The sequence below is a fragment of the Schistocerca gregaria genome, chromosome 5, assembly GCF_023897955.1.
Source record: "Schistocerca gregaria isolate iqSchGreg1 chromosome 5, iqSchGreg1.2, whole genome shotgun sequence".
NCBI classification, from domain to species: domain Eukaryota; kingdom Metazoa; phylum Arthropoda; class Insecta; order Orthoptera; family Acrididae; genus Schistocerca; species Schistocerca gregaria.
Genome location: NC_064924.1, coordinates 476,553,883 through 476,578,106, shown reverse-complemented (window position 1 = coordinate 476,578,106; position 24,224 = coordinate 476,553,883). Strand labels below are relative to the sequence as shown.

At 41.9% G+C, this 24,224-nt stretch overlaps 1 protein-coding gene across 1 annotated transcript in view; it reads left to right on the top strand.

Moving 5' to 3' along the window:
* Positions 1-23,710, top strand: part of LOC126273388 (uncharacterized) — a 34,279-nt gene extending 10,569 nt beyond the window's left edge. The window contains exons 2-3 of the mRNA XM_049976940.1: positions 14,445-14,761; positions 23,110-23,710. Of these exons, the coding sequence (XP_049832897.1) occupies positions 14,445-14,761; positions 23,110-23,710 (918 nt within the window). The remainder of the gene's footprint in view (positions 1-14,444; positions 14,762-23,109) is intronic.
* The last annotated feature ends 514 nt before the right edge of the window (positions 23,711-24,224 follow it).

Sequence of the window (24,224 nt, the reverse complement as noted above, 5' to 3'; positions counted from 1 at the left end):
GTGTATGGAATGCAATAGCTACATTATTTGACGTTGCAGATAAGCTATCACAACTGTTGCTGAAGAGAAAACCACGCAGACGTGATTATAAAAGAAGTAAAGCAATAACCCCAATTCCACAATTGTTGCTGCATCTGAACCATAAACTGAAAAAAATCTTCAACACATTCGCGTTTGATGCAAAAGTAACTAAATTTACAAAATTATTTATGTACCTGTATTAGAAATTTGAGTGAAGTGTATGACTGTAGGAAACATTAGGCTCCCTACAGAGTAGTTAAGTGTCAAGGAAAGTGCCTGTCGTAATAAGAACAGACAAGAAACGAAACATGTTCTTCTCATTAATGAAATATGTATTTGTATTCACATTTTCGAAGGTATTTCTTCATCATTAATTTGTAGCTTATGTCACTGAATCAGGGAGATTCGTCTGTTGTTGCATGTATTGCAGGATCATTCATATCTCTTGATGATTTACTAGTGCTGTGAACGCAAAAAATGTAATAACTATTTCGCTAATCAACTCAAAAAATAATTAAAAACAAAATTTAAATTTACGGGTGCTTTCTCGCCGTTTGAGGCGCTAGTGTCGCACCAACTGCCTGAGGCTAACAATTTTTGCAGCAGTGAGTGTCGGGACTGTATATGTTACATTCATTGGTTCATATTAAAAAAAGAAAAGGAAAAACATGACATCATCAACATCTAAAAACGGATTTTAGTGTGGTTCACGCTGTCACAGCGACAAATATCCGCTACATTTCATCATTTTACGTAAGGAATTCACACCTGTGAAAGTTGTGCCCGTAACCACCACTTTCATAAATAACCTTTACCAAGGATACCTTAGATAGGGCTTCCTCCACACTAATGTGTGGAAGGTGGGTGACCAGTTTCTCTCTGTGACAGAGATAGCTTGTTTATGCCCAAGCGGGAGGAACTAGCTAATAGCGAAACATCATGAAATAGTCTTTATGTAAAAAAAAAAGCAGCCCATGCAGGACAATGAATTTCTACAAGTATCTCTTTTTGTATGTAACTTATTTGTATCCTAAAACTTGAGGTGTTCTGATACCACAGAATTATGCTAACCGCCTCACTACTACAAAAAAGATAGAAAATGAATAATTTATTCAGACATTCAGATTAGTTTAAATTAGATTAGATATACTTTTCGTTCCAACTGATCCAAAATGAGGAGATCCTCCGGGATGTATAACATGTCGTAAAAACAAGAATACACAATAAGCTTTTACAATGAAAAACAGATATGCTAAAGTACTTTACACAGATTCCAAGTGGAATGATCGTCGTGGATATAAAGTAAGTAATAAAAATTTGGAGAAATGTGTTCATTTATCAGGTAATAAATATTGAGTAGGATAATTATTTTACAACACCTATTTACAATGGTCGCATTGTTGCACTGAATTTGTACTAGCGTTACTTGATATTATTAGTAATACACGCACATCAGTTGTTTCTACTAAGAAATTCATCAACGAAGTAGGAATTGGTCATCAATAAATCTTTAATGCTACCCTTAAACTGGACTTTACTGCTAGGCAAACATTTTATGGCTGCTGGTAAGTTAATGAAAATATGTGTTTCTGAGTTATGGACACCTTTTTGGACGAAAGTAAGTGACTTTAAATGTTCGTGGAAATTATTCTTACTTCTAGCATCGACTCCATGAAGTGAGTTGTTGGTCTGAAAGAGATACTTTTTTAATGAAAAATTTCGTTAAGAAATTAGTATATTGGGAAGCAGCAGTTAATATTCCTAGATCCCTAAACAGGCCTCTGCGGATGATCTTCAGTTCACACCCCAAATAATTCTTATTACACTTTTTGGGACATGGAAAACTTTAGTTTGGCTTGGTGAATTACCCATCTAAATACTCAAATGACATTATGGAATTCAAATACGCATGGTACGCCAGCTTTTTCATTTTTATAATCTCTATGTTTGACAACATTCGCATTGCAAATAGAATTGTTTAGGGGCTTCAGCAGTTGTGTGATGTGCTCCTCCCAGGTGAGTTTATTAACGAACTATAATCCCAAGAATTTAACACCATTCACTTCTTTTCTCTGTCTGTCATCGTATTTTCGGCATATATACGGTGGGTGAAACACCTTACAAGTTTTGAACATCATGTAGTGTGTCTTTTCAAAGTTCAGTGACAAAGGATTGGCTAGTAGCCATTTACTAATGTCTCTGAAAATTTCATTAACCGAGCTTTCTAAGTCTGTACTTGGTTTGCTATTTACTGCAATGTTTGTATCATCTGAGAACAAAACAGACTTGGTATCTAGTAATGCTACTGATGAAAGATCATTGGTATACACAAGAAAAAGTTAGAGCCCTAAGACACCACAAGTAATTAGTCCCAAGTTGGATGATGACTGATACCTTAATACAACTCTCTTTCCTAACAAAAGTCTTCGTTTCCTACAAGAAGTGCAGAATTTGAACCATTTTGCAGAATGACCCGGTACACAATGGAATTTTAATTGGACCCAGTCATATACCTTTGGCAGATCACAGAATATAGTAGTAGCCTGTAATTTACTGTCTAATGAATTAAATAAATTTTCACTGCACGTGTAGAGAGCCTTCTCAATACCAGAACCTTTTAGAAATCCAATCTGTTACACTGACAGTATACTATTAGTTGTCAGTTGCTTAAGAGGCAAATAGCTTATTACCTTTTTCGAGAATGCTGGAAAAAGTGAAACTGAACGAAAACTGGATGGTATCTATTTATCTCTTTTCTTAAACAAAAGCTTATCTACAGCATATCTGAACCATTCAGGAAATGTCCCACTGATAAACGACGGGTTATGCAGGTAGCTTAGTATGTTAGTAAACTCAAAAGCACACTCTTTAATTAACTTTTTGATATTTTATCATAACCACCAGCGGATTTTATCGTGGACATTATTTCTACTACTGTAGTGAGAGTCATATACATGTCGGGGGAGTTAGTGAAGCATATCACGGTATAATTAAACAATAATTATATATTTTTGTTTTTATAATTATACATTTTATGATTTTGGTTGGAGTGCCTTTAAATACTGTGGGATAGCATGAGACTTTAAATTAACTTATACCGCGATAACACTGGTACGGACATCGGCTGCCCCGAAGTACGTACGATATAATATTTTTTAAACACAGCGCGCGACTCACGACCTTGTAATAAATAGTTTGCGTGAGCGCTGCTATTTAGAAAAGGAAATATGCGTATTCTGACGCAAACTGTAATTATTAATATGGGTCTCAGGGGCTACTGGTTATTTATGCACCAAATTACATAATGACTAACTGAGATATTGCGGAATGTAATGATTTTCAATATTTCTTGTTCACTGTTTGCAAGGCAAAACTGGAGAGAATCTCATCTGCCGTTAGGCGGCCAAAATGAATCATACTGAACTCATTCAGTGCTGTGGATTTTAGTAAATGAAATTTATCGCTACTGTCTTTAACTTTGAAATTAATGAATGATCAAAATTGAGAAGTCTCTCGCATTTACATTTAATATTATGATATGAAATTTTAATTAAATAATACAGTCAGCATAATGGCCGACCAAATCCTGCTAGGGGAGATGAGTTCCCTGCACTACGAAGTTCTGTAAAAAACGTGGTTAATGAAAATTAATGGTTGCGACCATGAGAGGTGACAACTAATTCAGTAATACACACTTTCTAATAACAATTTCTATTATATTTTGCAAAAAAATACAGAAAAACTCACATTAATAATCATCCAGCGCTACAATGGCGGCCTACCGCTAGACGAAACAAAACAGGAGAGTTATTTCAATCAAAGCATTATCTCTGATCTTCATGGCCCATGTTACACAGAGATTATACCAAAAAAAGTCTTTTGTTAATTACATCTATATTTGTGTTCTGATAATAAGTTAATTACATCGATATTTGTGTTCTGATAATAATAACGTACATTCCTTACTTTTTGTTATACATCGCGCACACGTACACAGTCTTGAAATAATTTATAATTCACGTGTCTCATAACAAAAACTTCAAAACTTCCTTTCTCTTTCTGCAAATGTCCATTTACGTGACGTACCGTCACAAGCATGTGGTTTGAGGTACTCCATGGCAACATCTTCTGAACATGACAATTTCATCTTTTCAGTAACAATTATGAAAACATCAGAGCCATGCATGACTAACAGATACAGTTTCCTGTTTGTCTAACAGGATACCTTTATTTGTCAAGTAATCCATGGTTTCTTTGTAAAGTTTGGTCTAATCTGGGTTAGTTTTTGTGGAAAACAGTATGCAAACGAGATAAGTTCTTTATTATTGAAAGTGTTGTATTTTTAATTCATGTCATGAGCGCTGTATACCTCGCTCCAGTTCATGTCTGTGAGGATTGCCCTAAAATAATCAATTTTTGGCTTACTGACAACTCTCTTGTATTCAGATTTGGCAGATCTTACATCCTGTTCAGTACTAATATTGAACAAAAAAAACTGTATGCCATAGTTTGAGAGGCAATTAGTTATTGTTTCTGTAATATAGTTTTGTACATTAGACCCATAGTTGGGACGTTTACAGTTTGAATGAAGCTGAATGCCAGAGTTATTCACTCTTTAAATTCTTATTGGGAAAATTTTTAGGGAAATCTACATTAACACCACCAGCAACCATTTCTTTGTTGTTTGTTGTTAAGTAGGCCTTTAGAGCTTCAATGTGGTTTACAAACCGATTAAAGGGTACAAATGCTTGATATACACTTACTATTGTGAAAGATCTATTTTGAAATTCTACTTCTGTTGTGCATGCTGCCACATGGTGTCTAGACAAAATTTATGAATGTCTATGTTCTTAAATTTATGACAATTCCTGACGAATTTTGCAACTTCGCCTTTCTCCATTTATGCTCTACAAAAGTGAGATGCTAATCCAAATCCTTTAACACTTTAGACATCCATACCATTACTCACATCATATTCAGAGAAACAGATTATGGCAGTTGGATTTAATAACTCTGATTCATCAATGCAGATAATTACTTCCATCATTTTACTTCTTAGTCCTCAAATATTTTGATGTTACGAAGTCAGATCAGGAAAGTGATTTGTTTTAAGGCGAATAAGAAGTTTTTATTCCAAGTGACTTTAACATAGAGGTGATACTACAAGGAAGAATTACAGCAATAACATTTTAACTGGTAGAAGAATAGTCAACAAAAATCATGTCAACAAAAATCATGTCACTTACAATCCGGTGTTGTTTTAATAATGAAGTTACAGTCAGTGCATGTGTCAAGAGGAACTGCTATGAACAAAGTTCAAGACAATTCATCACTGCTGTATCGTTTTAGCATAGTATTAAGTAAATATTTATTACAGAATGTTTTCCATTTTATTCACTTTTACCCATTTACCTAGTTTATAGGAATTGATCAATTATCTTCTAAACTGATCAAAATGTGAGACACAGTTTATTATGTTCTATACATTTTATTTGCTAATGTTGAAGCACTGATATCACTTATGCATCTGCGCTAGCTCCAAGTCACGATGCAGAATGTTGAACAGTGACAGAACAGTGGCTCAATTACGTAGCAGTTTGCAGTATGCACAAGTTGCTGTTGTATAAAATAGACTTAAGAAATGTTGGTGAAAAATTTATATTAAATTTTGGCAACAGGAGAAATGTATTTGGATCACTTTAGGATGAACTTTACAAGATTATTTTACCTTATGCTCTTGATACCGTATTTAATTATCGTTTCTCACTTTTTAACTGCTTATTTTTTATTCATAGTCTTTATATTTTTCCATTTGTGTTTTTAAATGTATTTTTAATGTCTGAAAAAGAAACTGAATAAAACTTTATATGTGATAGACTATTTATTTATATTTGCAATAAAAATCAAGCGCAATTTAGTTTGAAAACTATTAGTTTGAAATAGTATCCTCAGTTATTTAGGACACAACATATAATAATTACACACACACTGTTGGGAAATTTAAATATTAATATTATACTAATCTTTTATACCCGCTAATAGCAAATTACTTTTTAATCCTGGCTGAAATTGGCGTGCCTTAGGTGTCTTAAGGGCCATTGAAATGTGTCATCTGAGTCATCCACAATGCTTCAAAAAGGGTTTTTAGGTCCTAATTTCTTTCAGCTTTTTTCAGGGGGATGTCCCGTTTAGAGCCACTTATGATCTACATCCTATCTCTTGAAGCGCACCCCACCCCAAATAATTTAATATTTGTGACGCCCGTGATTATGAGTGATTTATAGGTAAACTCAGCGGATACAATGTCAGACAGCGTCTAAAACGGGCGCACTATTCACCTAGAAGGGTAGTAAGTTGTTGAACTGCTACCAGGCGGTGATGGGACGGTCCACCGCTGACTCAAGTCATAGCAGGGAAGTGTTGTGCATGTACCAGTTAAGCTGAAAGGAATCTGCGCAGAAGCCTGGATCGACAGAGAGAAGGGAAAGAGTGGCAGAAATGAGCTATCGTATCTCGGCGAGCCATTATCGATATGGCGATTGAAGTTGCCCGATTTGTTGATGTATCTGTGAAGACTGTCTAATGTTGCTGCATGGACTGTTGCACCACTCGCAACCACGTAACACGACCTAAAGAAGTGGTGGGGTGATGCAAATGACCTAACCGACGGGGACCGCAGACCAGTGTCGCAACGTGGCAGTGACAATCGGTTTCAAATATGGCGCGAATTGATGCCATCAGGGCATGAAAGTACGCCTCATCCAGTATCCGAAGGCAAGATGTGAAGTGAACTGCATGTAATGGACTTTCGGAATTGGGTGCTTCACAAAAGACCATTCTTCACAGCGGCACATGAAGCTGAACGCCATCAAAAAATTGGTTCAAATGGCTCTGAGCACTATGGGACTTAACATCTGTGATCATCAGTCCCCTAGAACTTAGAACTACTTAAACCTAATTAACCTAAGGACATCACACACATCCATGCCCGAGGCAGGATTCGAACCTGCGACCGCAGCAGTCGCGCGGTTCCGGGCTGAGCGCCTACAACCGCTAGACCACCGCGGCCGGCCTGAACGCCATCAGTGGAGCAAACAACAGAGAAACTGGACGGCATCTGGCGTCTGTAGTGGTCCGACGAATCACGATTTTGCCTCTTTCCAAAATATTCCAGAAGTCGTGTGCACCGACAGCCCAATGAGGCACCTAATCCGCAGGTTGTGGAGGGTTTAGGTGAATATTGTTCTCTGAAGTTCTGAGTTTTGTTTTTCGTACAACGATGTGAACTCATTCATTCAAGTCCCACAGTCAACACGAACCAGGACGTTTATTCCAAAGTCCTCATGACCAAGTGTTGCCTTTTCTTCAGTATCTCCACGATCAGTGTCCTGTGCTCACTCACACCTTCTAAGATGACAACAGCCATCTTCACAGCGCTGCACGCTCACTTCCCTGGTACGACGGACACTGAGGAACACTGTCACACTTCGATAGGCCGATTAAATCATCCGATTTCAATCCCATAGGCTATGACTACGACTACCTGCCCTGGTCACCACAGCGACCAGACCTCAAAATTATTCAGCCTTTGCGGTCTATTTTGGAGAGAACCTCAATCATCTTGAGATTGTACAGTCAAGTTCTTTGCAGAGTACGCTGATACAACTGCTCTTTACTTAGCAGTAGTACACAACCGGTCGCTCGTAGAAAGACCCATACTCAAAGACTGGAAAGTTGTACAAGTCACACCAATATTCAAGTAAGGAAATAGGAGTAATCCGCTAAATTAAAGACCCTTATGACTAGCGTCGATTTGCAGTAGGCTTCTGAAGCATATACTGTGCTCCAGCATTATGAATCACCACGAAGAAAACGATTTATTGACAAACGGCCAACACGGATTCAGAAAATATCATTCCTGTGAAATACAACTAGATCATTGTTGCCACTAAGTAAGTAGTGCTGTCGACAGAGGAAGTCAAATTGATTCCACATTTTTAGATTTCCTGAAGGCTTTTGAAACCGTTCCTCACATCCGACTTCTAATTAAATTATATGCCTCGAGTATCGTCACAGTTAGACTAGATTCGTGATTTCCTGTCAGCAAGGTCACAGTTTGTAATAGCTGACCGAAAGTCGTCGAGTAAAACAGAAGTAATCCTGGCGTTTACCAAGAAAGTGTTATATGCCCTCTGTTGTTCCTGATCTACAGAAGCGATTTAGGAGACAGTCTGGGCAGTCCTGTTAGATTGTTTGCAGATGATGCTGTCATTAGATGATTAAACCGAATTGCAGCATGATCTATACATGATATGTGTATGATGCAAAAAATGGCAACTGACTGTAAATCATGAAAAGTGTGCAGTCATCCACACGAGCTCTAAAAAGAATCTGCTAAATTTCAGTTAGAAAATAAATGTCACGAATCTTAAGACTGTAAACCCTGCTAAATACTTAGGGATTACTATTACTAATAACTTAAACTGGAACGATCACATAGATAATGTTGTGAAGAAAGCAAATCAAAGACGGTGATATTGGTAGGACACTTAGAAAATGCAACAGGCGTACTGAAGAAACTGCTTTCACTATACTTGTCCGCTCTCTTCTGGGGTATTGTTGTGCGATGAGGTACAGGACTGACGGAGAACATCGAAAAATTTCAAAGAAGAGCATCTCGTTTTGTAATATCGCGAACAGGGGAGAGAATGTCATGAATATGATACATGAATTGGGGTGGCAGTCATTAATACAAGCGTGTCTTTCACTGCGGCAGGACCTTCTGGTAAAATTTCAATCACCAACTTTCCCCTCAAAGTGTGTAAATATTTTACTGGTTCCTACGTTGTAGGGAGATCATCGTAATAAAATAGAAGAATCATAGCTTGCACGGAAAGATTTAACTGTTCGTTTTTCTCACGCGCTATTCGAGAGTGGAGCAGTAGAGAAGTAACTTAAAGGTGGTTCGATGAACCCTCTACCAGGCACTTAATTGTGAATTGCAGTGTGATCACGTAGATGTAGATGCAGATGTTATAAGATACCCTTGAAAACCATACAGGATCTGTATTTATTCATCCTGAGATGACTGGAAGCTGTTTTGACTGCCAGAGGGTTTCCTAAACAGCATTAGACATGGCAACGTATTGCGTTTGTTGTGCTTCTATACAGAGGGGTTCAAAAAATGTATCCACTGTTTAAAAGTCCATAATTTGTAAACTAATTGACGGAGCTGTCTCAGTTTTGGTGAAAGTGTAGCTTAAAGTCTAACTTAAACATATCACTGTAGGTGTTCGAAACGGTCACAATTAACATCCACACACAAACGATGCCGCCGAACTGCAGCACGGCTTTTGTCAATAAACGACGACCTTTAGTGTTCCCCACAGGTAAAAGTCCAGAGGAGTTAGGTCTGGGGAACGTGGTGGATACTCCACAGCACCCCTACGGCCTATCCATCTTCCTGGTAGATTTTCGTCGAGATACACCCTAACACGATTTTGGTAGTGGGCTCGGGCACCATCTTGTTAAAATTAAACTCTTCCGTCTCCATACAAGTCTCGGATGGCAGGTAAAATGGATGTCTGAAGCTTCTGAAGGTACACCTCACCGGTAATTGTGCCTTCAAAGAAGAATGGCCTAATGAAGCCCCGATAAGACAACCCACACCACACATTTACTCCTGGCAAATTCACGTCTTTGTCTACATGGATGTTCGGATTTTCGGCGGCCCAGTAGATGCAATTGTGGCGATTTACTGTATCATTGAGTTTGAACTGTGCCTCATCACACCACACAATCATCTCTGCAAACTCTTCATCGTTGTGCATCAAGTTAGTAAACCACTCGCAGTACTCCAATCTACGATCTGGGTCGTCCTCGATCATTGAGTGTAGCAGTCGTGGGATGTAGCATTTCCACTTTGCTGTCTTCAAAATTCGCCGAACACTTGAGCGACTCACTCCAGTTTCACGGGCACACTGTCTCAAAGACTTCTGTGATGAACGAGTGAATTCACACGACGGGAGTTAGTTGGACTTGTTACTGTTACAGGTCGTCCAGATCTTTGTTTGTGTACATCTTTAACACAGCTTTAGGCTTAAAATTTGTCTCGAATGCGACGAATCGTTAAACGTGTCGGTGGCTCTGATACTCATTTCGCCATTGCCGTTGAAACTCATTAATGCTTTCGTATTTAAAATACCACTTCAAAACTGACTTCCTTTCATCAAATGTAAGCCTTGCGCCAGCCATGTTTACTCGAGTAATTAAAGTGCGCGTCACTTACGACGGGGGCCGAGTTTAGATTCGTTCTGCGCATCTGACGTCACAAAACACAGTCAGCCAATGAACAGCGAACGACGTTGCCAGAGCTGGACTGAGGTGCAGAGCACGGACGAGTGTCTTCAGTTTTAGAAACGTTCAGTCATAAATAAAGTAATTGAACAAAGGCAATGTCTTGATAGCAGACTTCATTTCATAGAAAGTTTGGAAAAAAGCATTCATTATACCAATCGCTTTATATTCTATTAATTAATTAAACCAAACAAGCAATAAGCCTCCTATTTAATACAATAGCAAGGCAAGGTATTTGTATCATTGTCACTAACCGCTTTTTCGCAATAAAGAACAGCGGCAATTGTTTATTTCCTGTTGTACTTCGACGAAGCGTGAGTAATTCATAGTCATACCAACAGTGTTTGTCGGTATTTTGCGTGATATTTCAGACTCCTCCAGATATTCTATTGAACGACGAGCTGCGTTAGAGTACTGGCTGAGGTGTTTAGCTGCTACACGAAAGGTTCTGAGTTCAAACCTTGTTCGATGATTAACGTTTTCTTTATTTAAAAACAATATTGAAGTGTCTTACTTCATGAATTTTATTCGTTTGAACGTAATTTTTTGAAATTTCTAGTGCGCTGTCTCTTCATTAGAATCACAATACGTTATCGGTTTTACTAATTTTGTCCTCCAATATTTCTTTTCACAGCAATTAAAAACAATGAAAAGGCACACTTACAATATTCATGTTATCTGTTTTGTTTGTATGTCTTCTCTTCCGCAGTCGCTGTTTTACTATTCGTATTGAGATATATTCATTTGCGACAGTATTAAAAGTATCATTTAGAGCAGAATTTCGGCTCGCACGTTGCCGAGCTACTTGATTGTCTGACGCAGTTCTTTGCTTCGCTGCTCTGGCAACATCATCATATTCAATGTTTTCGTCGACTGATCTATGTTTTGGCAAGTATTTGCTGTCCATTGTGACAAACACAAATTGTTTGCGCACTGCGCCTCACTGACAATATATTTTAGTTTCTATGTTTTATGACGTCCACAATTCAGTTTTGTGTGCTTCGCCAACTTTGTTTTAATCAGAACTTTTTAGAAAAAAGAGAAATGACTCTGGTATAAATAAAACTTTTATTACAGTCGCGAAAGACGGAATATTTCTCAATATGGTACTTAAATGAGATATTGTTATACAGTGAATTATATATGAAATTTAGGTATCTTGTCCACATTTCATTCTCAACATTGTGGCAACTAAAATCGACAATACGGAAAGTATACGCTATGGACTTCTACCTCTGCAAACTCTTCAAAATTGTTTACTACAATGGTTTACTACATTTAATGGTGTACAGTAACTGCGTTGAACATCGAAACAAAATTAAGTCATTTATGGGGGGAAGGTGTCAATTAAGAAGATGAGTAAAAATCAAATTTTTGGGCCAAATAGATTTTGTGAAATCGAATGCTAAGTGTGTCAAAGCAGTCGGAACACCATGTGTCTGCACAGGCGAACAGTGCAGTGATGACAAAATCGCGCACAGAGCGGAATGCGGGGAGCACGTCTCTGTAACAGCGAAAGGGTTAATGCGGCTGTGATGGCTTTACTTCATAAACTGCGCGCTCCACCCTAAACGTAAGTTTGCGAACTATACTATACTATGCCGGCCGGAGTGGTCGAGCCGTTCTAGGTGCTACTATCTGGAACCGCGCGACCGCTACGGTCGTAGGTTCGAATCCTGCCTCGGGCATGGATGTGTGTGACGTCCTTAGGTTAGTTAGCTTTAAGTAGTTCTAAGTTCTAGGGGACTGATGAGCTCAGAAGTTAAGTCCCATAGTGCTCAGAGCCATATACTATGCTATGGCGCGGCTTCTCTTGGCGCGTGCGTCGTTTGCAGCTGGCAACGCAGCAATCTCCTGCGTCTGGGCGGGAATGCGCGAGCCGCTAAGATAAAAGAATTGAACTGTACTTACTTACTTACTCGCTTGTCATACCGGACTCGAGAGTCCATTACCGCAGCAACGTATTTTCGCCACCTGTCCCTGTCTTGGGCTATTTCCTTCCATTCACCTTCAATACCTAGGCTCCTTAAATCAGCCTTCACATTGTCCTCCCATTTACGCCTCGGTCTCCCCACAGGACGTTTTCCCTTTAGGTGCCCTACCAGTAATCTGCGCGCTGCCCTGCCCTCGTCCAATCGAGCTACGTGATCCGCCCATAGCAGCCTACATTATTTAATAATACTGATTATGTCAGGGCTTGAATAGAGTTCGTGAAGCTCTTCGGTGTGCAGTTTTCGCCACTCTCCGCTAATGCCATCCTTTTTTTGCTCCGATAATTTTCCTCAAAATTTTGTTTTCAAATACTCGAAACGGCTTTACATTTTGCACAGTGAGAGACCAAGTCGCACACACATACAGCACAACTGGAAGAATAATAGTTTTGTATATTCTAATCTTTAAATTCCTAGAGAATATCCGTGATGAAAGTAATCTATTCAGTGAGAAGTAGTACACATTTCCTGCACGTAATCTCTTCTTCAGTTCGGATTCAATCTCATTTCTCGAAGTGTTGTCCACGCCTAGACACTTCCCTTGAGAAGGGAAGTTGGTCGTAGGCTACGGGCAAAGAAGAGGGATTATTTGAACAATCAAATTACAAAAATGGAAACAAACAGTAAAACAAAAAACATTAGGGAACTTCAGCTAGACATAAATAGGTATAGGAAGTGCTTGAGGGCTAGGACAAACGCACTTCGAGGGGATGCTGGGGGAATACTGACAGATCCCAGTGCTATATTAAGTACATGGAGTGCGCATTTTGAGCATCTATTAAATGTACACCAGGAAGCAGGAAATGAGCAGGCGTACGAAATACATACAGCATAATTGCAGATACCTGAGCCAACATTAAAGGAAGTAAGAGATGCAATCAACAAATTGAAAAACCATAAAGCACCAGGATCAGATTGCATAACTGCAGAATTAGTTAAAAATGGGGGACAGAAATTGGTGGAAGTAGTTCACAAAGTGATAACTAAATATGGAACTCAGAGATGATACCTGAAGAGTGGCAGGAGTCGAATCTGATCCGAATTTTTAAGAAGGGCGACAAAATGGATTGTAGTAATTATAGAGGGATATCGCTATTACCAGTATGTTCGAAAATTGTCTCCAATATTCTGCTAAACACGGTTGTCCACGCCTAGATACTTCCCTTGAGAAGGGATATGCAGATGAAATTGTGGGGGATTACCAAGCCGGCTTTCGGAGGAACAGATCAACTATAGACAAAATATTCACCGTGCTTCAAATTTTGGAAAATAAATGGGAATACAATAAATCAGTTCATAATCTTTTCATAGATTTTACAGAAGTATATGATTGAGTATTGCAATCAAAATTGTACAGAATTCTTTTGGAACTTGGAATACTAAAGCGAGTTTGAAAAACACAAAAGGTAGAGTACGAGTGGGGAAATTGGAGTCAGAAGAATTTGTAATAAAGGACGGACTTAAGCAGGGAGATGCCCTGTCTCCGCTACTTTTTAATTTAGTCCTAGAATATATTGTACGAATGGCAGCAGATAATTCAGTGGGTGTGGATTTAAATGGAAATATTAAGATATTAGGATATGCAGATGATCTAAACATCATCAGCGATAGGAAAGAATCTGTAACAGCAAATGCGAATGCGTTAATCAAGGCTAGTGAAGATGTAGGTCTAAGGATAAGTGAAGACAAAACTAAATACCTGGTTACTATTAGAATGTCAACAGCAGTAGACCGGGGAATGCTAAGAGTTGGAGACATGCAGTTTGCAGTTTGAAAAAAAAAAAAAAAAAAAAAAAAAAAAAAAAAAAAAAAAAAGAATTGAACTATTGGTGCAACTAAGAACAAAACACTGACTATCTGGCGGCTGTCATTTGACAAAACAAAAGAACGCAATACAGCGCTTGTGTGGCGATTGCCGGAACTACAAACTATTACACTACCAAAGATGAGACAACTGTGTCAATTAGTTTGCCAGTTATGGTTTTTTAAACAGTGGACACATTTATTTTTGGACCCCTCTGTATTTGTGTACAACCAGTGTAGAAGCTGCATACGTCACAGTGAGTGTCGTGGCAGGGGGACGAGCTGCTGCGGCTGGTGGTGGCGGCGCTCCGGTGGGGCGGCCTGTGGCGTCCTGCGGGCGCCGGGGCGTCGTACCGGCTGTACCAGGCCGTGGTGGCGGCCGTGGGCCCCCTGCTGGTGGCCGGAGTGCTGCTCAGCGCGGACCACGTGGCGCGGCGGTCGGGGGCGGAGGGGCAGGCCGGGGGCAGCGCGCTCGCCCTGCACACCTACTACTGCACCGTGCTGCTCTCCAACACCACCAAGATCACCGTGTTCGCCTGCTGCCGCGCCAGGCTCGGGCAGGCACTCACCACTCTGGCCCGCGGTCCCAGGTCAGCCCAATTCTGCCACACATGTTCCTGTTCAACTGTTTCAAAGTAACACGCCCCCCATCCATCTCCTGAAACACCTGGGATACTTTAGCCATCCTAGGGCCGCCACAAGATCCAATCCCAACACCCCTACCTCTACAGCGGCCTCCAAGAAGCCCTGTAAGATCGCTGGTAGGTCGAGGCGATTGCGAACCTTTAGCATGCCCCATGCATTCTTAATGCAGCTGAGATCTGGAGAATATAGAGGCCATTCCATCTGAGTCAATGCTTCACTAGGAAGATTATCACAAGATTATGACGATGGTGTCGTGTATTGTGAACCATCAGCATGAATCCCGCTCCAATACATTCACCAAATGGAGCCACAATCGTGCGACGACGTCGCCTGGTACTGCACACCAGTTGAGGGCTTTCACAACACTAATGAAATGATGAATGGCCGCAACTACGTACCCTTCAACTCAGAGTTGCAATTTTAAAAGTTTAAACTGGTTTCGTTGTCTAGGGGCTGGGATACGTGGTTGTCGCATTACAGGACAAATACTGTTGAGTCTACAGTATACGACAGGAATACACACATGAATCGAATGCGCGAATGTTTCTATTACTTGGCAACTGCGAACTATGAATGTAACATATAAATCTATAAATGAAAGGTTGAAATTAAATAAAATCTGCACGTATTATCTCAACAACGTTAAATGATGAGTACGATAGTAGAAGTACTTTTAAGAATGCGGCATATTTCTGCTGAACGCTTATTATCTCAACAACTTTAAATGATGAGTACGATAGTAGAAGTACTTTTAAGAATGCGGCATATTTCTGCTGAACGCTTATTGGTGTCGATGATCCAGCAGTTAAATAAAATATATGTTGAATAACAGGGAAACAGTAGAATCCTACAGCACGTAATTAGTTATGAACAACAACACAGCTCTCGAGATATTCACTTCTGAACACAAACTACGTCTTCAATGTAGAAGCCACGGAACTCTCTCAAGTGCACAAGTCCGCACTCCGAAGTATTTATATCCGCCGCGACAACGTGCAAACTGCTCCACATTCTCCAAGTCTCTGTCGACACTGAGCCTCGCACTGCACTCCCAAAAACTACCCCTTCACGAGCGCAGATATTGGCTAGAGCGCTCCCGCCATGTCTTCAATCCAATGCACACTCACAAACATAAAACACTTTTGAATACTGTATTTACGTTTAAATACTTGAAATTAAATAAATATTCCTACGGCTGGACCATAAACACGCTCTAACACACATTATTAGATACGTAAACAAATTAAATCAACATATATCAAAGGAACAGAACAAAGGGTAGGCTGTCTCTCTGCTTTCTGAAACACAGTAAATGTTGTTGTTGTGGTCTTCAGTCCTGAGACTGGTTTGATGCAGCTCTCCATGCTACTCTATCCTGTGCAAGCTTCTTCATCTCCCAGTACCTACTGCAACCTACATCCTTCTGAATCTGTTTAGTGTACTCATCTCTCGGTCTCCCTCTACGATTTTTACCCTCCACACTGCCCTCCAATGCTAAATTTGTGATCCCTTGATGCCTCAAAACATGTCCTACCAACCGATCCCTTCTTCTGGTCAAGTTGTGCCACAAACTTCTCTTCTCCCCAATCCTATTCAATACCTCCTCATTAGTTATGTGATCTACCCATCTAATCTTCAGCATTCTTCTGTAGCACCACATTTCGAAAGCTTCTATTCTCTTCTTGTCCAAACTATTTATTGTCCATGTTTCTCTTCCATACATGGCTACAGTCCATACAAATACTTTCAGAAATGACTTCCTGACACTTAAATCTATGCTCATTGTTAACAAATTTCTCTTCTTCAGAAACGATTTCCTTGCCATTGCCAGTCTACATTTTATATCCTCTCTACTTCGACCATCATCAGTTATTTTGCAAAACTCCTTTACTACTTTAAGTGTCTCATTTCCTAATCTAATTCCCTCAGCATCACCCGACTTAATTCGACTACATTCCATTATCCTCGTTTTGCTTTTGTTGACGTTCATCTTATATCCCCCTTTCAAGACACTGTCCATTCCGTTCAACTGCTCTTCCAAGTCCTTTGCCGTCTCTGACAGAATTACAATGTCATCGGCGAATCTCAAAGTTTTTGCTTCGTCTCCATGAATTTTAATACCTACTCCAAATTTTTCTTTTGTTTCCTTTACTGCTTGCTCAATATACAGATTGAATAACATCGAGGAGAGGCTACAACCCTGTCTCACTCCTTTCCCAACCACTGCTTCCCTTTCATGCCCCTCGACTCTTATGACTGCCATCTGGTTTCTGTACAAATTGTAAATAGCCTTTCGCTCCCTGTATTTTACCCCTGCCACCTTTAGAATTTGAAAAAGAGTATTCCAGTCAACATTGTCAAAAGCTTTCTCTAAGTCTACAAATGCTAGAAACGTAGGTTTGCCTTTTCTTAATCTTTCTTCTAAGATAAGTCGTAAGGTCAGTATTGCCTCACGTGTTCCAACATTTCGACGGAATCCAAACTGATCCTCCCCGAGGTCCGCATCTATCAGTTTTTCGATTCGTCTGTAAAGAATTCGCGTTAGTATTTTGCAGCTGTGACTTATTAAACTGATAGTTCGGTAATTTTCACATCTGTCAGCAACTGCTTTCTTTGGGATTGGAATTATTATATTCTTCTTGAAGTCTGAGGGTATTTCGCCTGTCTCATACATCTTGCTCACCAGCTGGTAGAGTTTTGTCATGACTGGCTCTCCCAAGGCCGTCAGTAGTTCTAATGGAATGTTGTCTACTCCGGGGGCCTTGTTTCGACTCAGGTCTTTCAGTGCTCTGTCAAACTCTTCACGCAGTATCGTATCACCCATTTCGTCTACATCTACATCCTCTTCCATTTCCATAACATTGTCCTCAAGTACATCACCCTTGTATAAACCTTCTATATACTCCTTCCACCTTTCTGCCTTCCCTTCTTTGCTTAGAACTGGGTTGCCATCTGAGCTCTTGATATTCATACACGTGGTTCTCTTCTCCCCAAAGGTCTCTTTAATTTTCCTGTATGCAATATCTATCTTACCCCTAGTGAGATATTTAACCAATTTCTTCATGAGTGGTATATATCAGATATAAACCAAGACATAGATGAATAAATATATTTATAAGCATGCTGCTACCGTTTTTTCGTCTAACTGTGGAGTACTTACGGCCTGACGCGATCAGTAGGAATCTGCCACTTTGACCTCCAATAACTCATTCACTGTTCAAGTTACATGCATGTAATTCGTACCGATTTATGTTTACACTAATAGCTTTCTAAAGACATGTCGATCGACAAAATCGGATGAACCGTTTAGATTTTGGAAATTCGTTGCTGGGTGTTACTTGTATAATTTACAATCAGGTACTAAACTTTAATCTAATAAAGATATTGAAAATCTGACCACTCCATCAGAATCGTCGTGCAAATAATGGTAATGTACATGTTTCTTTTTAAGGTATCATGATTCCTCTGGCTATTATTAATTTCTACATGAACTGTGAAATGTCTGCCATTATGGTTTCACGAAGTCCGCCATATTTGGCACTCCCGGCATACAAATCTCCTTCATCGACACGAAGCCTATTCCTCGACAAAGTGTGAACATGGAATTCCCATCCACGCGGTCGGCCTCGACCACGCGCTGGGGCTACCCCCTCTCGCTCCGGCTAATCTACTTATGTTCGGCACCATGCCGTTGCTGACGAGCCCTGGCTTGCCGAGCGGCCACGCCAACTCCCAACTTTTTCAGGGCACCACAACTCGCCTGTTATCTCACAGTGTAGAGAGTCTGGGAATTGATCGATGAGAGGATGCGAAACAAAAAAGTACTGTGAACTTATGTCCGGAAATGCATGATTTCCATGGTAGAGACCATTTATTCAAACATACATACACTCCTGGAAATTGAAATAAGAACACCGTGAATTCATTGTCCCAGGAAGGGGAAACTTCATTGACACATTCCTGGGGTCAGATACATCACATGATCACACTGACAGAACCACAGGCACATAGACACAGGCAACAGAGCATGCACAATGTCGGCACTAGTACAGTGTATATCTACCTTTCGCAGCAATGCAGGCTGCTATTCTCCCATGGAGACGATCGTAGAGATGCTGGATGTAGTCCTGTGGAACAGCTTGCCATGCCATTTCCACCTGGCGCCTCAGGTGGACCAGCGTTCGTGCTGGACGTGCAGACCGCGTGAGACGACGCTTCATCCAGTCCCAAACATGCTCAATGGGGGACAGATCCGGAGATCTTGCTGGCCAGGGTAGTTGACTTACACCTTCTAGAGCACGTTGGGGGGCACGGGATACACGCGGACGTGCATTGTTCTATTGGAACAGCAAGTTCCCTTGCCGGTCTAGGAATGGTAGAACGATGGGTTCGATGAAGGTTTGGATGTACCGTGCACTATTCAGTGTCCCCTCGACGATCACCAGAGGTGTACGGCCAGTGTAGGAGATCGCTCCCCACACCATGATGCCGGGTGTTGGCCCTGTGTGCCTCGGTCGTATGCAGTCCTGATTGTGGCGCTCACCTGCACGGCGCCAAACACGCATACGACCATCATTGGCACCAAGGCAGAAGCGACTCTCATCGCTGAAGACGACACGTCTCCATTCGTCCCTCCATTCACGCCTGTCGCGACACCACTGGAGGCGGGCTGCATGATGTTGGGGCGTGAGCGGAAGACGGCCAAACGGTGTGCGGGACCGTAGCCCAGCTTAATGGAGACGGTTGCGAATGGTCCTCGCCGATACTCCAGGAGCAACAGTGTCCCTAATTTGCTGGGAAGTGGCGGTGCGGTCCCCTACGGCACTGCGTAGGATCCTACGGTCTTGGCGTACATCCGTGCGTCGCTGCGGTCCGTTCCCAGGTCGACGGGCACGTGCACATTCCGCCGACCACTGGCGACAACATCGATGTACTGTGGAGACCTCACGCCCCACGTGTTGAGGAATTCGGCGGTACGTCCATCCGGCCTCCCGCATGCCCACTATACGCCCTCGCTCAAAGTCCGTCAACTGCACATACGGTTCACGTCCACGCTGTCGCGGCATGCTACCAGTGTTAATGACTGCGATGGAGCTCCGTATGCCGCGGCAAACTGGCTGACACTGACGGCAGCGGTGCACAAATGCTGCGCAGCTAGCGCCATTCGACGGCCAACACCGCGGTTCCTGGTGTGTCCGCTTTGCCGTGCGTGTGATCGTTGCTTGTACAGCTCTTTCGCAGTGTCCGGAGCAAGTATGGTGGGTCTGACACACCGGTGTCAATGTGTTCTTTTTTCCATTTCCAGGAGTGTAGATATAGAGACTGCTGTCTAATAAGCACTGAACCATGCAGCCACAGTTACAGTTTGTGCCTCAACGCATGCGTGTACACCTCACAGCATGTTATGTCTCACACCTTCACATCAGCCAGGCTGCACCTGAACAGTGCCAAGGCAGCATGAATACGCTGCTCCAGTGTCTCCACATCTGGAATGGGCTTTGCATACACGACACTATTGAGATGGCCCCATAATCATAAATCGCACGGGTTGAGATCCGGTGAAAGAGTAGGTCATGGAACTGGATCCCCTCGACCGATCCATCGTCCTGGGAAGACACGACTGAGATGTGTGCGGACGTTAACCGCATGGTGGGAAGGAGCACCATCATGTAGCAGTCTCATAACCCTTCGAACCATCAATGACACTTCTTGCAGCAGGGGAGGCCAAGTCACCCGCAAGAAACACCGATAGTTTCGGCCTGTTAGGCGACGTGGAAGGAAGACTGGTCCCATGATACGGTCGCCAGTTATCCTGGCCCACACGTTCCGGCTGCACCTATTCTGGTGACTCGGTGTCACCATTCCATGGGGGTTGTGCATATTATTCCACAGATGACTGTTATGGAAGTTGAAGAGACCACTCCGCTTAAAGGTGGGCTCATCTGTGAATAGGGTGGATGCCACATATCCTGGAACCGTGGTTGACTGGTGAAGAAAACAAGTGGGAAAACTGCTGCTGTTGTGGAAAGTCTGTCGCTAGTAAGCTCTGCACACGCTGTAAGTGATAACGGTGGTAACATTTGTCATGGAGAATGTTCCAGTTGGAAATTTGTAGTAAGGACTGTGGGACCAAACTGCTGAGGTCATCGTTCCCTAGGCTGACGCACTATTTAATCTGATTTACGCTAAGTACATCACACACACCCATGCCTGAGGGAGGACTCGGACGTCCGACAGGGGGAGCCGCGCGAACCATGACAAGACGCCTGAGACCGCACGGCTACCACACGCGGCGAGAATGTTCCACACTGTACCTTGTACTGGCGGGCCAGCTGCCCAGCACTGACAAGGCGGTCGCCTTCCACAGTGTCAATCACATTATCCTCCAGGTCTCGTGACCGAACATTTCGGGTGCGTCTTTCATGATTTCCTGCTTCCTGAAACGATCCTGTCTCAGACAAACAGAGAAACACTTGTACACATTGAGTGCTGTGGCTTTTGTCGGCGACGATAGGTCTCCTGATACACCATTGCCACCCAGCGCCCGTTGCCGCCCTTTCGTAAGTAAATAACATGTCGGCAAGCTCCCGATTCGAATACGGAACCATCGTGTACAACGCTGTATCACATACACTACAATGTGAGTCAGCAAGAGAAGTGCATCCGATACAACATTACCAATTACTGTGGCGGAGAGGGCGTTTGTGCATGACGTATGAGGAACAGTACAACACTCTAGGAGGAAATAACACACACACACACAAAAAAGGCTCTGAACACTATAGGACTTAACATCTGAGGTCATCAGTCCCCTAGAACTTAGAACTACTTAAACCTAACTAACCTAAGGACATCACACACATCCATGCCCGAGGCAGAATTCGAACCTGCGATCGTAGAAGTCGCGCGGTTACGGACTGAAGCGTCTAGAACCGGTCGGCCATTACGGCCGGCGAAATAATGCATACTGAAACTGTGGCAGCATGGTAAAGCGGGTATTAGACCGCACTCTCTGTAACAAAGTATGAGCCGGCCGCGGTGGTCTCGCGGTTCTAGGCGCGCAGTCCGGAACCGTGCGACTGCTACGGTCGCAGGTTCGAATCCTGCCTCGGGCATGGATGTGTGTGATGTCCTTAGGTTAGTTACATTTAAGTAGTTCTAAGTTCTAGGGGACTAATGACCACAGCAGTTGAGTCCCATAGTGCTCAGAGCCATTTGAACCATTTGAACAAAGTATGATTGAATAAATGGTCTCTAGCATGGAAATCATGAATTTTCGGACATAAGTTTATTATAGCTTTTTTCGTTCTGTAGGCTATCCTCTCATTCCATAGAGTTTGCACACGACGGATAAAATCATCCTGTATACTTTTTACAGTAGGGATGCGAGGACTTCTCGGACATACTTTATAGTATTTTGCGTAGTACGTAATTAGCTGTAGAAGGAAACATTTCACTTTCTAATTTACAACTCCTTAAAACATTGTTCATTTGGTAAGAGCACTGTTTTTCCATTCCTCTGACCAATTTCTGTTTGGCATTTAGAAAGTTTTCCATTTCCATTTTTCATTTATGCTAGCTGCAATTAGAAGCTTTTTTTGCAGTGTAACGAACAGTCGAGACTTGAATTTATCATCTTTTTGTGAAAAGTGCTTTATTTTGAGCGTCAGTGGTCGGAACTTGAGGAATTTACAATGTTATCTAAGTTGTGCTGCGGCTCACGAGTCAGTTTACTGATTTTTATAACTCATTTTAAGCACACATGAGGCAGGGCTTTGCCGTTAGTACAACTTGAGGCTGACAATAGCCACCAGTGAGCAGTATATTTGATATTAGGTTAGATAAACTTTCAGTTTTTTGACAAACAAATCATCACGACTTCAGTAATTTATAGTAGCTTGACACTTCACTGTTCTTTATGTTTGTACTCACAGGAAATTGTTTGCAGCTGATTTATTAATCGAGGCGGTTAGATGCAAAAGGGTGTAAGTGACAAAACTGAATATTTGGAGATATATGCGCAGTATTACAGTGGAAGAAACAATGTTTGGTGGAGAATGGGTATGGGTGTAAGGGGTGACCTGAACGGCTTTCTAGCTATTATTTGAAGAACTGGGTAATAAGAAATGTTTTCTCTTGGAACGCAAAGAGATGCAAGTGCGCGTACATCTCTATGGTTTCGAATCCTGGTCTGTCATTTAGTTTTACCCTATCAGCAAACGAAATACTAAGTTAAAAATTGAATATTAAACCAATCTCCATCGGAGCTGATAAATGCTCTTTGTTTACCTAGGCCAGAGCGTAACAAGAAGATGGAAGCAACTTCACTACGCAAGGCGAGGTGGATGTTCGCGCTGCCTCAGGCGATGGTGATGTTCGCCGTCGCTACGCACTCGGTGGTGCCGCTCTTGGGACATGAAGATGATGGTGCGACCATCTGTGCTTCACCGCAGACTGAGGACGATGTCAGCATTGCTGGCGGTTGCTTCTCTGGGCGCTTTCCGCTGGAGCTGTGGTACCCCACTGCTGTGCACACCGCGCCATTGTACCACGTTGTCTACGTACTGCAACTGGTGGCCATCTACTACACGTGCCACACGGCGATTAATGTCGATTTGTTTTTCTTTGCCGTTACCAACCACGCCAGCTCCCAGCTCGAGGAGCTCAACAATGCTCTCTGTCAGATGGGTTCGCGACGTCCTGTTCGCAGTTCCCCTTGTCTACAAAATCGACGACGAGGCAGTACTGAAAGTGAGCACTCGTCGTATGGCAACCAAGTGAATGGTCCTTTGTGGGACACGAATGAAGAGAGTCTAGCGCTGGTCGAGCGGCAAAGGGCGATGTACCAGGATTTAATTCGTCTCGTAATGCAGCACCAGAAAATCATGCGGTAATCAGAAAAAAAATTAGCTGATTTCTCCTCAATTTGTATTACAATACCTTCAGCCTGTAGTGTCATGTGTTCTGTCCAAATAAGACTGTCTGCTGGGTACTATTTTACATAATTTGTCCTAAAATTTATTAACAGCTTACATCCCAGTACAAGGAGACAGTTTCAATTTAAAAATTAACACTAGGATGTGACTAAGTAATTCTCAACTGTGTACTTCCTTCCAGGAGTTTTAGTCCAACAAAGTATGCAGCTTTTGTCTGTAGAGATGCGAGCAGTGAGAGAATTGGTATGTGCTAGGGACAACATTATGCATTCAGAAAAGACATGTTCGGGTTTATATAAAAGATGTTTGCGTAACAGGCGGATCTGATATCCAGTAACAAGGACATCTATCATCTACAAGAGTTCAACACAGCGCTCTGTAGTGTTTATTAGTTTACTCATCTGGTAGTAAGCAGTAAAAAAAAATGTCGTTTGACTAGGGTCCCCGTCGGGTAGACCGTTCGCCGGGTGCA